Genomic DNA, 15177 nt, shown 5'->3' with positions numbered 1-15177 from the left:
TTAAATGTCATACAAATGTGGTGAAGTTCTGCCTATGTGGCCTTAGCACTTTGCCCTCCGTGTTACTGTGTATCTCTACCCTGCATGCCTTTTTACAAAAACCAACTTCAACAGGACTGGACGGATCTTTCTCCCCTTGTTTGTGACTCATTTGTCTCAACAGCATGAAGCCACATCCCCTCATCCTCTACTTTCTTAATAAAATGTAAACACCTTTCCTCCAACCCGTGTCTGTGTTATTTTAAACTAGAGTGAATGTCCAATGTTTACAAGAAAGGACTGCATGCTGTGTGCGTAATAATGTGAATTTGCGCAACTATTTGAATGTGGGTTTCATGACACTTTATTAAGAGTTATTCAATTTTAGGTACTAAATGAAACTGGATTGAACTACACACTTTAGGAATTTTAGGCACATGTTGTGCGTCTTGTTAAACATGTGAACTGCTGCGCGTCTCCCGTGCGTACTGTGGAAACTGTGAAACTCCCCCAAACTCGCCAGCCGCTCTCCAACTTGGGCTCGCCTTGCGCTCCCTCTCGGAGTTCTTTTTACCAAAATACCATCAAATCATGAGCACGTAAAAAATTGAAGCGCTTTAAAACGTGAAATACATTCTTTGAAACTTTAAAAATGTCGCTCCGAATCAGGGCTGGATTTTGTCGCCAGGAGATAAACAGGACCGTTTGGGACGTACCGGAGAGACACAGAGATCTCATCCAAATAGGAACCGGAGCATACGGGACGGTTTGGTAAATACATTCTCAATATTTAAAAGTTTACATTTCTATTTGAAGAAAACGTTTTTATTTAGGTCCAAATGGCTAAAACGTTGTCGTTATGTTTGGGCTATTTGGTTAAGCAGAACGCAATGCTTTATTGAGAAAAGAAAATATTTCTAATGGATGTTGCGCAAAACAAACGCAAAATTGCATTATTTTTTAGTCCTTCAGCCATGTTTTCAACACTTTCTTCTTAAATTAAATCCCCGTGGCATATCCATTTCAACAACGGCGAATTCTCTTGCAAACGTTTCTCCCATTGCAAGACAAGGGCTCACATAACAAAGCCTCCCGCTGGAGTCATTGTCTGTGCTTAACAAGCAGAAGTTGACGAAATAAAGACATTCAACTGGTCTTCAGTCTGTGTTTTAAAAGACTTCTCCAATGTCCACTAAGTTTTTTAAGTTACAACTGTTTCGCTTGGTGCGCATTACGCACTATCGAAATATCTCGTTCGGACCATATGTTGGTGTCCTTAGATTCATACATCAAACATGGAGATGTTTCATGCGATTCTTACAAATGACCTTGTAATGTTTTTTTTGTGGACAGTGTCCATACTATTTACTACCGGGGAGTGGTTTTGTATAGGAAAGTGTGAGAGGTGTTTTAGGAAAATGTGTGAAGTATTGACATCTTACTCTTCTCAATATGTTCAAAGTTCAGCCATTGATCGCAAGACGGGAGTGCGTGTGGCCATCAAGAAGCTCCACCGACCGTTTCAGTCCAGACTGTTTGCCAAACGTGCTTACAGAGAACTGCGACTCCTCAAACATATGAAACATGAGAATGTATGTAAACAACACCTACCTTTTACTAATGGTTTTCCTAAGATGCCACTTTTGCTAAATTAACACACTTTCTAACATTTAACTTCAATTTTCAAACTTTCTGTTGCACAGGTTATTGGGCTACTGGATGTTTTTACATCAGAAATCTTGTTGGACAGATTTCAGGACTTGTGAGTAAATTTTTCCTCAATGTTAAGGCAAATTTCAATTTCAGAAAATGTTTTTTTCCAAGCAATGAAACAGCAGTTGATGTTGTTTAATCTTTCTCAGTTACCTTGTGATGCCGTATATGGGCACGGATCTGGGGAAACTGATGAAGATGGAGAGACTGTCAGAGGACAGGATCCAGTTTTTGGTCTATCAAATATTGAGGGGACTGAAGGTTCGACACAGACACACAGATTTGTGAAGCCCAGTGCACTTGTTTATAGCTTTATGGTGTCTATAAATCTCTCTTTTGCTCTCTCTATCTGCCTTTCCACAGTACATTCATTCAGCCGGGATCATTCACAGGGTATGTGACCTCTAGAGTTTAATAAGATGCACAGAGGGGGTTGGGTGACCACTTCATTCAAGCCCGACATTCAATCATCCTCTGTCCATCTCTTCTTTTTTCTGTTCTTTCAACATGTCTGAGAATTGATGGAGGCATGTTTCTCTTAGAACCTTTCCAAAGTCTTTGAGTTTATAAAATAAAAAGATCAACTGTTTGCTTCTTATCACTCTATAAATGTTTGTGTTTATGGTCATTTTCCATTTTGGGTTGTCCTTCCTCAGGATCTAAAACCAGGAAATTTGGCAGTGAACCAGGATTGTGAGCTAAAGGTATTTTATACTGTAATGTTTATAAAGAGTGTCTCCTTGTTGCGTTACATCCTGAAGTTTCACATATTTCATACATGTATATATAATATACAATTCTATGTTTTTGATGCAGATCCTTGACTTTGGACTTGCACGACAGGCAGATTCAGAAATGACGGGTTATGTTGTGACTCGCTGGTACAGAGCACCTGAGGTTATCCTGAACTGGATGCACTACTCACAAACAGGTGAGAGACACTTTTGTGTAAAAAGTCAAGACACATTCCTACACAGATACAAATGTTGTTATTTAGAGGCTTAACCACTAGATGTCACTGGTGATACATCACAATTACATTTTTATTAATTTATAGATATATAATGAATAGATTTTTTTTCCATTTTTAGTTGACATCTGGTCAGTCGGCTGCATCATGGCAGAGATGTTACATGGGAGGCCACTTTTCAAAGGAAATGATCGTATCTTTTTCAGCAACATTGTTTCTGCTATAGGGCCAATATTCTTCTGATGTTCAATTTAAATAAGTCTTATGAAAAAGCACAAGTTTACATATATCATGGTACCATACTATTTCCTTGTTTGCTGGTGAATACCTGAACGTCTTTTATGCATTCGCCAGATGCTTTTATCCATACATGTAGTGCATTCAAACTATACCTTTTATCAATACGTAGGCCTAAATTCCCGCTAGGAAATTAACCCCTAACTTTGGCATCGTAAGCACTATGCTCACTTTCTTTCGAAAGTTTTAACTGCACAACAGGCTCTGTACTGTATCCACTTTTCCACTAAATCCTTGACCAAGACTTAAGATCTGGACCAGCTGAGAGAAATCATGAAAATCACAGGCACGCCAGCACAGGATTTCGTTATGAAACTACAAAGCCAAGACGTGAGTGTATAACTGACCCCGAGAGAGCCCAGAAAGACCAATCCATCACATACATGTGCACACAACTGCATACATGTACAATTAATGCACATGCTTTTTCTTCTTCCGTTAACCCAGGCCAAAAACTACATTAGAGGTTTACCTAAAGTACCAAAGAAAGACTTAAACACAATTTTCTTTAAGGCTAGCTCAGAAGGTAAGCCGTTTCTCTCCTTTGCTATATTATAACAGAAAAACGACAATCTCAGAATACTCTTGCATACTCGGAAATGTTTTGTGTCTTGTCAGCGGTGGGTGCTCTAGAACGAATGCTGGTTCTAGATCCAGAAAAACGCGTCAGTGCCGCAGAAGCTCTTGAGCTCCCCCTGTTCACCGAGTTCAGAGAACCCGAGGAAGAGACGGAGGCGTTACCGTACGACCACTCCATGGATAACATGGAACTGCCCTTGGACCAATGGAAACGTACGAAAGGGGTCATGGGAGGGGTTTTAACCACTCAATTTTCTAGCTATTAATGCTTTCCAACAATACGTAGCCGGTTTCCACAAGGGGGCGCTTAAAAGGCAAATCTATATCCCCCAATTAGTCAGTTGATGTTTCATTCTGGCAGCTTTAATATACTGTGATCTCTGTTTCTCCTGTGCAGGTCACACGTTTACAGAGATCCTGTCATTTCAACCACCCATCACAGAGATCAGAGACTCCAGAGAAACATGTCTTTGAGTGGACACACATACAAGACTGAGAGATTAATAATCCAGCACTATCTGTGCGTGTGTGAGAGAGAGAAAGAGAACAGAAATGGAAGGAATATGAGCTTTAAGACGTTTTGATACAATGTTGCTCAGTAACAATATTGTTACAAAGTCAAATAACTCTTAAGAGATTTAAAAAGGCAAATGTGTGCCGGTATTATTCTTTTATTTACTGCACAGTTCATTAATGCAACACAGCAAAATCGCCAGTGTTAAAAAAATGTCAAATTAACATTTACAGTGTATACACTGTGAGAGTGGATGTGACCTATTTTGCTGTGAATAGATTGTAAATAATGTCTAGCACATTTTTTATTAATAAAAATAATCTTGTGTTTGTTTTTTGTTTAATTGACTTTTTTCCTATTTAGCTACTATGGCCAATTTGTATTTAAGCAAAAGTTCTTTACAAACATCACCAGCAGTGCCAACATATGGCCAAGTACAAATAGACATAGATGTTGACAGCTATACAAAACAAAATTCCCTTTACTATCAGGTGAAAAATTAACAAAGAATCATGGCCACCCGCCAGGCATGTCACCGGCTAAACTCTGCCCAATGTTAACAATGACAAAATGCTTTAAAACCATAAGGAACGTAGTAATGTAAAGGTAACACTTTACAATAAACTTAATCAAAGTAATATTGAATGAGCAGCATTTATAGTTAAAACAATACCTAAAACCTACAAATTTTAAAATCAATTTTCAAAATGAACTGATGCGAGTAATCAATGAACAGTAGGATTTGTGTTTAGTAAGATTAGCAAAGATTAATAAATGTTGTGAAATCAATTGTTTATTGTTAGTTCACTGCATTAACACATAATACTAAATAAACTAACCAGTGCATCACCTTGAAATAATCAGCCCCACCTGTTCAAACAAAACCAGAACCCACAACCTGTTACATATGACCTTGAGTTTCAGGGGTCTTTATATAAGCTGCACATTTTTCTTCTCAAATGTTTTATGAGCTCCTGAAACACCGAAAACGCCATGAGAACAGCTGCTCTATTTCTGCTGTTTGCTGGAGTCTTGGTCAACGGACAAGGTGAGCACAATAATAACTGGCAGCAAATTGATTGAGGTGATATTTACAGCTTGATTCACTGTAAACGTTCTATTTTCTACATTTAAACTACACAGAGCCACATTGGGAAAATGGCTATGATGAGAATCTAAGTTTTGCCTGCCCCCCAGGACAGTCAATATCCTACATAAAAAGGTGAATAAAGGGTCAATCAGCAAATGAAACTGTAAGGCTTGTTTGACTATATAAACATTATGATAATGTGGTCAAAGCTGAGCAAAAAACATCTTTATAATTGTCTGTTTCAATGTTCCTATGAAACCAAAGCCAACATCACAACGATTATGAGGACAGAATGTGGGAGTTTGGCTGTAAGCACACTTTTGATGCCGGCACAGAATGTTTCTGGACGCCTTACGTGAACGACTTTGACGAGAAATTCACCTACGAGTGCCCATCAAACCACGTCGTTTCAGGAATGAGCAGCTACCATAGCAACAAACACGAGGACAGGCGGTAAGCTTATATATCTGCTCTAAAATCAAACTTCAATTCACTCGAGCTGATCCCAATACCATGTTTTCACACAGGTGGCAGTTTTACTGCTGTAGAAGCAGCGGTTACTGTAATACAGACTGTCAGTGGACGACATATGTGAACTGGTTTGAAGAGGCTTTCCATTGGACCGTACCTAACCATAACTACCTGGTGGGCGCTGAAAGCTACCATGAAAATAAACATGAGTGAGTATCGCAATATCTGCACATAAACATCATCTAATTCTTTATGAATGACGATTATCAGAAATTTTATGACACCAGATTTCCCTGCTTTTTCTTGTCTTTAACAAGACTGTAAATGAGATGTTTTGCTTTTCACAGGCAGTGAAAACATCATAAAAAATGCAAAAATAATTCAAATTTCAACATTTACTCTTGTGATGCCTATTCTGTTTACAGAGATCGGCGCTGGATGTACAAGTTCTGTTCCCAAATGCAATGCTGAGATCCTCACACATTACTACTCACATTTAAAAGGAACAATAAAGATGAAAAAATGGGATGCGATTAATGTTTTTATTAAATCCGATCTGAGACATTATAGATGTACCTGTAATAAGTGTAGATGTCAACAGATGTGCCTACATGAAAATGGATTTTTAAAAATATTGTCCAAATCACAAATCATTTAAACCCCACAAAACTGAAATCTGAACAGTTTTATTGATATTGTCGTCGTAGAGCAAAAAACTAGAACATCGCCTGTAATGTTTAATGTTTAATATGCACCTATACTATTTTCTCGATATCTGAGTGTACAAATCAAAACATTTCTTATTACTAAGACCAATAGCAAAAAGGCTACAGTGCCGGATACAAAAAGTTTACATTTACATACAGTATATCACTGCTGTCCTGCTGAAACATCATATCTCCATGTTTCGTGATTTTATTTTTTGCCATAAATCATTATTAGTCACTGGGTTTTTCGAATATCTAACCCATAAAAACTGCTAAACCAACTGAGCTATAGAAACAGGAAACATTCCTATAGATCAATAAGTGACATCAACATCCACCTATTCTGTACACTGCTTATCCCTACTGGGCTTTGGGAAGGACGGGACCCTATCTCAGCTATCTCGGGCCAAGGTTTTTGATTCCACAGTAAATAAATATGATAAGAAATTATTGATCTGTTCATGTATTATGGCTACCTAATTATTAATTAATGTGGGTCAATCTTCGTCAAACACTTCACCAGCAGTTCTCAGCATAACACCCAATACAAATAGATTATGTTGACAGCTACAAGAGAAAATTCTGTTACTATCAGAGTTAAAAATTAACAATGAAAAGTGTTTTTTTTAGCAAGGATGAGCAATACCCTTGAAATCAGCTCCACATTGTGACCCTGAGGACTTTATAAAAGTTGCACACTTGTCTTCTTAGGCAGCATATTTTGTGAGCTCTTGAAACCACTTCACACCACGAGAAGAGCTGCTCTCTTTCTGATTTTGGCTGAACTGTTGGTCAATGGACAAGGTAACTTCTATGCTTGCACTGTGAAATAAAGTGTTTGGCAGCACTGTGAGAATGTCTGCTAAAGAAAAGTATTCAAGTATTTTCTACAATAAATTCCACAGAGCTACGCTGGGAAAATGGCTATGATCAGGATTAAAATTTTGCCTGCCCTCCAGGAGGGTCCATTTCATACATCAAAAGGTAAATCATGAGATTACATTTTATGTCTTGTTGTTTGATCATTAAAACATTATGGATTATGAGAGTTGTAGAACCAACTGATTTGTTTTTTTTAAATATATTTTTCATCAAGCCAACATAATAACCATCACGAGGACAGAATGTGGGAGTTTGGCTGTAAGCGCACATTTATGCCACCGCAGAATGTTTCTGGACCACTTACGTGAACAATTTTGATCAGAAACTCAACTATGAGTGCCCATCAGACCACGTCGTTTCAGGAATGAGCAGCTACCATAGCAACAAACACGAGGACAGGCGGTGAGCTTATATATCTGCTCTAAAATCAAACTTCAATTCACTCGAGCTGATCCCAATACCATGTTTTCACACAGGTGGCAGTTTTACTGCTGTAGAAGCAGCGGTTACTGTAATACAGACTGTCAGTGGACGACATATGTGAACTGGTTCGACAAGGCTTTCCATTGGACCGTACCTAACCATAACTACCTGGTGGGCGCTGAAAGCTACCATGAAAATAAACATGAGTGAGTATCGCAATATTTCAACATTTCATAATCTAATTCTGAATGGATGGTGATTATCACATTTTCATGAATTCCTCTGGTTTGTCTTGAACAAGATAACTGTAAATGAGAGGTTTCGATACACAGTGAAAACATTACACAAAAATAATCAATTCACATTTCAATATTTACCCATGTGATGCCTGTTTTCTTGTTTTCAGAGACCAACGCTGGAAGTATAAATTCTGTTCCCAAGTGCAGTACTGAGATTTTCACATATTAGTATTTGCATTCAAAAGTGAAATAAACATAGAAACATGTAACGTGATTAATGCTAAATCTGAGACTGCATATGTACCTGTAAGTTTTCCCGGTGGGCCGCTATAGCTTGGGGCTGGAACGGACACTTTGGCCGCTCAGACGGATGTATTATAAATGCGAATGCACGCAACGCTAATGCAAAAAGACACGTATGCATGCCGCCACTCAGTTTCACTCAGTACAACATTCAGCTTCACTTCACCCAACAACACTCAGTCAATATCTTGCATAAAGAGGTAAGCAGAAAGTCCAGTGAAAAGAAATCTCCTCTTCTAAAAGAAATCATCAGGTAGTTTCAGGCAGAAAATAAGGTTTCACTTCTGATGAAAGCAAAAAGCAAACATCATAATCATTATGAAGACAGACTGTGGGACATTGGCTGTGAAGAGACCTTCTTCGCTAGCTCAGAATGCTTCTGGTCCCCTTACGTAAACTGTTTTGATGAACAATTCACCTTTACGTGCCCGACAAACATTATTCTTATGGGAATGGGGAGTTCCATAGCAACAAACAGGAAGACAGACTTATAAAATTCACCTGAGCTCGTTATGAGTAAGTACAGCTGTCCACAGTTTGAGAAAGTTACCTTATATATTTTTTATATATAAAATATATTCTTTAATTCAGATTCCTCTAGAAAGTGAAATAACAATAGTTTACTTTGATACTCACTAATATTATGCCTGTTACCTAGAGATCGATGTTGGAAATACATGTACTGCGCAAAATAAATTTGTTGACACATGGGTTCTCTCATAACTGACATTTGAAAAAAATTGTATTAACAGTGATTGTTGTTGTAGATGACAATCACATGCCCCCTTATAGCTCGTCTTCATACAAAATAGTTTTGTTTTATGTATACAGTATCTTAGTAAAAAAAATGTTCTGACACTTTGTGTAAACCCATCTGCACAATAAAAGCTGTTTTGTGTTCAAGTGCCCAACATTTTTCATTCTGTCCATGCATTAATTTTAAATTGCAAATTTGATGAGTTCTTCCTTCTTTTTTAATTTACTATAGCCTACCTTATGAGATCAGTCTTCTCCGGTTCCTCCAGATATCACTTATGACAGAGCAGAGATGGGGTGATTGGAGACGGCATAAACTGCTGAAACAGACAAAACAAAAATTAAAAGAATACCGTGAAATATTTTTAATGCCTTGAAGCTGCTATAGCCTACAGTGCATGCCAGGGCACATCTGACACTACAGCTATACTTTCGAGGTAGCCTACACGTTTCCTCAGGAAATACATTTTTATTTAAATGATTTTGAATTGTAGTTCAATGATTAATGATTAAAACTCGTGGTTGACCAATTGAAAATAAGAACTACAACTACCACAAGGCTTTGCGTCCTTACATAGTTGTAGTTGACACGATAGTTAACTTGGGTTTAATGTTATTTATGATATACAGCACGGTGTTTAAATGTCTTCGAGTGATTTAACAGTTACGGCAGACATTGTTTTACTTAAATAACTTTAGACAAAGCGATCTTTTAGAGGAAATTCCCCTGGCGCAATCTAAGTTATCCGCAAAGTGACATCATCACATAACGGCTCTGCTGTTTAACGTTACATTTTTCCGTTTAGGATTGACATAATTGCAAATGCTCATTTAATTTATAACCCGCTCTGTGCATTTTAAATGTGTATTAAATGTGACATTAACGTTACACACATAGGCCTACAGTATATGTTGGCTAACCTACCCAGCACGGCTTTAGAAACACCTGCGCGTGTTTGGGGAGTGACGGCTGATCGGTGAGCAAAAGTCATGTGGTCATGAAATGTATAATTTTTTTAGCTTAATTAAACGTCAGGTGTGTTCAGGTGTATCCGACTTCGTGTAGCCGTGTGCAAACCGATCGTCGTATGGTAACAAAGTATCGCGAGAGAGCAGCTCTTGACAGTACAGCTCTCGCGATACTGATGTCATACGTCGATCAGTCTGCGCAGCGCTGCATGAACTTCGTTTAGAAAGGGAACCCACTATCCCTGTGCCAGACTATGTAGCCTAAAGTAGCCTACATAAAAAAATATATATATTAATGTAGTAGAATAAACATGTTTATTGTTTGTCTTTTAAGGCATCTGATATTTTCTAAATAACCAACAAAAAAAAACGCCATTCGGTCAGCAGGTGAATAAGTTTATTCCCCTGGGGTAAAATCGCCCAATGATACTTCACAATATGTTTTATTTGTTTATTTATTTGTTTATTACGAATAAAATACACAATCAATTAAAAACGATTACATTATTAATTACATTAAAGAATGAAATAAGTTTACTTCCCTGGGGTTATGATCAACTGATTATAGTAGGCTACTCTACAATAAATACTCATGCAAATTTGCCTAATAATACATTTCACAATAATTTTATTTTATTTATTACAAATAAACTAATATCAACTAAAAAATGATTGAAAGTATGCAACGTGTCTAAATTTGAAGAGCTCATTTCAAACACTGACCACAAGGGGGCAGTACAGATTTAGTTTGGATTGGTAATGCACAGTCACGTTTAAAACCAGTGCATATAAACTACTACAGCAGCCCCTTGAATCATTAACTCTTTTCAGCGGCATTGTTTTATTTCAGAAAGCCCTCTTTGCCCCGTCCCTGGCTTTACAATCGCATTCATCGACGCTTTCTTTTTATCTCTATCTCTATTTTCTGTTTTCCCTCCCTCTGCTCGGAGTCTTTTAAACTGACCTTGAATAGAACTTAATATTTAGCAAGACACATGTGCTGAGAAACAAACTAGCAAAGAGACAGATTGTGTTTTTGTGCATTTTGAAGGAAGCAGGTTGCAGAATGCTGCAGATGGTCGTGCTGGTGTATGTCTAGCAGGTGGAACGTGGAACAGAGGAGTCTGGTTCACGGCCAGTGTGTATCCGGCTGAACGAGAGCTGATATCCACACACTGCTCACTAAGACAACACGTCTGTCAGTGTGACTGGGCCCATTATAAACAGGAACATCAGCAGACAGCGACACACATGAAAAAGCAGCCCAATAATATAACGGATAACTGTCCTATATCACAGTTCTCTTTCAGAAATCTTTTAACAGAAGTCATTGTGTCTCTATATACAGCACGTTCTTGTAAAAGTCATTTTTGGGCCTATAAAGTAGATTTCTTTGCAAGTACGTCTGCATCTGCGCTTGGAAGCTGGTTCCCATGCCTCTCAGTGCCTTTTCACAAGTCTCGGATATCGCGCTTAAAGTGAAACATCTCTCATTGTCAAGGTCTCATGGGAGTTTAGGGGGGTGCGACACTGAATGAGGCGAGAAACTGAAAAAATAATGGGGAGAATAAAGGAACTGATGCCAGGGAGTGAAGGGGAGGAAGGAGAGAGAGCGAGAGAGTGAATGAGAAAGAGCGAGAGTGTGTCCCTGCCAGGACTCACGTAGACCCACAGCTGCAGAGCCTGTCTGATCTCAGTACCTCCCTCTACCCCTCCATCACACTCCCCATTCTGAAAATGTGTGTGTGCGCTTGAGAAAGAGAAAGCGCCCTTCTATTTGTAGGCCTATTTGTAGGCCACGCTGTTTAAATAACCTGATTGTCTGGGTGGCACCACACAAACTTTGCAGCCAACAAATGCAAGCGTGCGTGTGTGTGTGTGTGTGTGGTCGACCTATGTGCGTCTCACACTACAGTATATACGTATACACATCAGCTGAGATATGGCATCCGGTACACACACACACATACAGAGTATGACATCATCAGCCTTTGTCTCCAGGAGGGCTTCTGCATGCTGAGTTGATTATTTTATTATCACCTCATTCTGATTGGTTGCTTTAAAGACACATTGAAGTGCATTGAAGTGTGCAGCTTTGTTTAGAGTGTTGAGGTAATTTCCATTAAACGGCGTTAGCTAACAAACTAAATTAAAACATATAAAACATGAACCAACACATTCCCAACTGTGAAAATTTATCCCATTTGTTACCAAACTTAAATGTTGGCGGTTTTCACAGAAAAAAGCTGCACCACGTGGCATCTTGGAAAACTCGTTGATTTTTTTTACTGTGATTGATGATAGCAACTTAAATGTTGACTGTTCCAAGATGGCGATGTGTCTGGAGCGGTCGAGCGTGGAATCTAGTATTCATATTTATGCAGAATGATGTCATAAAAAGCATATAAAAAATCAGTATTGACGACAGTGAGAGAAAAAAACTTTTACAAATTTTGTAAGGAGTGACTTGCTCTGATAGCTTTAATGCTGTCAAACGATGAATTGTGATAAATCGCATCCAGAATAAATGTTTACATAATGTGTGTCTCTGTACTGTGCATATTAATTTTGTATTTTTAAAAACATACACATACATGCATATATTTAAGAAAAATATAAAAATGAATAAACATTTATTTAAATAATATGAATTATTGGTAAACAAATAAATACATATCATTTTTCCTAAATATATATATATATATATATATACATGTGCATGTTTTTAAACACAAAATGAATATGCACAGTACACAGACAAATATTATGTAACATAAACTTTTATTCTGGATGCTATTGCGATTAATCATTTGACAGCCCTCCCACTTTAAATAGATCATTTAATCATTTATATATAGTAAAAATAATGAAAAGTAGGCCTAATTTAAATAGATTGAGATAAGTTTGGTGTCATTACAATGAAACTTATTTTAAACATGAAAAGGAGTTGCACATCCTCTGCCATTCTAATACAATTCAACTGTATTATCATTTTTATTTGTGATTTACGAACACACCTGTCTCAAACATTTTCCTGTGCGTATTCGCGATTTATAGCTTATCAGACTCCACAACTAAATTATCGAGCACATTATTTGTTTGCATTAAACAACCCCGCTCTCCATCTTGGGTGAACATGTCCGGTGTGATAGCTTTGAGATGAAGCAGAACCCGTCTGCTAATGATTCTGGATCATTACCAGGTGGCTGAGTAAGTTCAGACTCTCGTGTGCACGAACGCATTATAAGACAGTCACTAGCAGTTTTTTCGTGCTTTGGATGAAGGAGTGTGTTAAGTCTATAAGTGAAGATGTAAACAAAAGACACTTCGGCTTTGGTTTCAACTTATGATATTTGAAAGCATGTACTGACTCAGAGGGGAGACCATTTTTAGCCCGGGTCATAATTTCAAGGTTTCCCAAGGGGAACTCAAGTTGGCAGACTGTGAAGTGAGTTGGCTTCTGCCGGTGATTCTGACACGAGTACACTCTTGCAACAGAGGTGCATCTGATTACACATGTCTTGAAAGTAAAGAAATAAAATATGAGAATTCTCACACCTTATTGATTCAGATTCAATTGTGATCTGACTGTAACTAAAATTCTTTTTTGTTGTTGTTCTTTAGTTGACATAAAACACCTAAATGTTCTCTAAGAACACAGCTTGTGTGTGCTAAGATGTTTTCAACATCTCAAAATAATTCTTTGTAGCCTCTAATTTACAGGCAGAACTTGAGTTTTGGATCACAAGTAAAAGGAAACTCTTTTTTAAATGATACAAAAGAATCGAAAAACAAATAATGTCTTGCTTTTTAATATTCAAGACAAATGTATGTGCCACTTACCCATGTGTGTATCGGTTGTTTCTCCTAAATTTGTTTAGAAGAAAGAAAAACAGAAACAAATGAGACAATTGTTTGTATACACAAGCAGTATGGAGGTGTTAAATGAATGTAGATAATATTGAGTAATTTTGATGAGAACTGTTTGAGTTCATATTGAGATCTTCAATAATATTGAATTGCAGACTTGTCAAATCTAAGCTCACTTTGAGACATTGTTAAAATCTTACATTTCTGAGATTTCATTAAGAAGGCCTTGAGACGCATGCAGGGGATTAAATCAAAAGTTTCCATTTGCTCTCCATTTAATCTCTCTAAGAAGTAATACACACGTTAAAGAGACCTCGTCTGTGTTTTTCTTTCTTATGGGTTACCTTCAAAGTTAATAATTCATCATTAATATTTGTTTGAAATGTAACATTTAATGCTTCTCAGAATCTCAGAAGTTTCATCGTACTGCTGTACAGTGAGTATTATGAGAAACTGGAGGAGGGGAAAAATCGAGGCTCTGTTTACAGTAAACCTCACAGCGTCTATACTGTATTTGGACATTTTTCATAGAAGGTTCCTGAATGAATTTGCGTGAGGCCACGTTGACCCAGCTTCGCTGTGTTTCTCTGCAGCTGGTTCCCGTGGCGACAGGAGGACATGGCAAACTGCACGTTGCCACGGCGCTCGGCTAAATCTGCCGGCGAGGCGGAGTGCCAGACAGTCAGATGACTGGAGAGAGAGAGAGGCCTATGAAAGAACAGTTCTAAAGTCTAAAGGGGCATAGTGTGAATAAAGAGTGAAGGCAGGACTTTGTAAGGACGTGTTGTGTAGTTTGAGGCCAAAAAGCAGAAATGGGGTTGAATTAAAAGAAAGAAAGAAAGAAAGAAAGAAAGAAAGAAAGAAAGAAAGAAAGAAAGAAAGAAAGAAAGAAAGAAAGAAAGAAAGAAAGAAAGAAAGAGAGAGGGTGTGGAAAAGGAGTTTCACATAGTCCCATAATGGCAGGATTTCTTTCCAACATTTACCAAACGCAGTGTGAACAAATCATAGCTCAATCTTTATGATAATCTACAGTATATGGCTTCTGGATTATATTTTTTAAAACAGTCTCAACTCTGCAGACATCCCAAAAGGTGAAAATCTAAAACCCTTCTAAGATACACAAAAGCATCGTGCAGAGAAACACGCACGTGTACGTACAGTAAACAGTATCGTATCTGCGTATGACTCAAGCAGTTGTCTTTTGATTTACGGCCAGATTATTCCAAAGCGCTGTATTAGGGCGAACAATGTACATCTACCGCTCCTCTCTTTATGTATGTTTAGAGGTTTATAAGTTTAAGAAATCGGAAACACAAACGTCTTTGTCTTTTCCAAACACTCATATGTCAACACCCACGCTGGGCTGACACTTTGTCTTGTTTGCTGTATAATACAAATGTTTATGTTGGAATATT

The 15177-nt window shown here is 37.8% G+C and overlaps 2 protein-coding genes and 1 pseudogene across 3 annotated transcripts; all 3 read left to right on the top strand.

The window, feature by feature from the left end:
- The first annotated feature begins 279 nt into the window (after positions 1–279).
- Positions 280–4382, top strand: mapk12b (mitogen-activated protein kinase 12b). Of its 2 annotated transcripts, none has more exons than XM_057324108.1 (12): positions 280–290; positions 1447–1571; positions 1683–1741; positions 1842–1953; positions 2056–2085; positions 2349–2396; positions 2509–2623; positions 2784–2855; positions 3210–3289; positions 3407–3485; positions 3578–3751; positions 3936–4382. In XM_057324108.1, exons 1-12 carry the CDS (start codon positions 284–286, stop codon positions 4010–4012), a joined length of 978 nt encoding a protein of 325 aa, XP_057180091.1. In that variant the 5' UTR covers positions 280–283; the 3' UTR covers positions 4013–4382. The 2 variants fall into 2 exon arrangements, with proteins under 2 accessions (XP_057180091.1, XP_057180089.1); XM_057324106.1 differs by lacking the exon at positions 280–290 and adding an exon at positions 303–750 and having other exon boundaries at positions 1442–1571.
- A 719-nt stretch (positions 4383–5101) lies between these two features.
- On the top strand, positions 5102–6653 carry LOC130547972 (hemagglutinin/amebocyte aggregation factor-like). The gene is made up of 4 exons (XM_057324371.1): positions 5102–5274; positions 5407–5595; positions 5670–5822; positions 6039–6653. The coding sequence occupies exons 2-4, from the start codon at positions 5435–5437 to the stop codon at positions 6082–6084; spliced, it is 360 nt and encodes a 119-aa protein (XP_057180354.1). The 5' UTR covers positions 5102–5274; positions 5407–5434; the 3' UTR covers positions 6085–6653.
- A 277-nt stretch (positions 6654–6930) lies between these two features.
- LOC130547479 (hemagglutinin/amebocyte aggregation factor-like) lies at positions 6931–9052 on the top strand (annotated as a pseudogene).
- The last annotated feature ends 6125 nt before the right edge of the window (positions 9053–15177 follow it).

This window comes from Triplophysa rosa, linkage group LG24, assembly GCF_024868665.1.
Source record: "Triplophysa rosa linkage group LG24, Trosa_1v2, whole genome shotgun sequence".
NCBI classification, from domain to species: Eukaryota; Metazoa; Chordata; class Actinopteri; order Cypriniformes; family Nemacheilidae; genus Triplophysa; species Triplophysa rosa.
The sequence above is the reverse complement of the archived record's forward strand: the minus strand, read 5'-3'. Positions and strand labels throughout refer to the sequence as shown.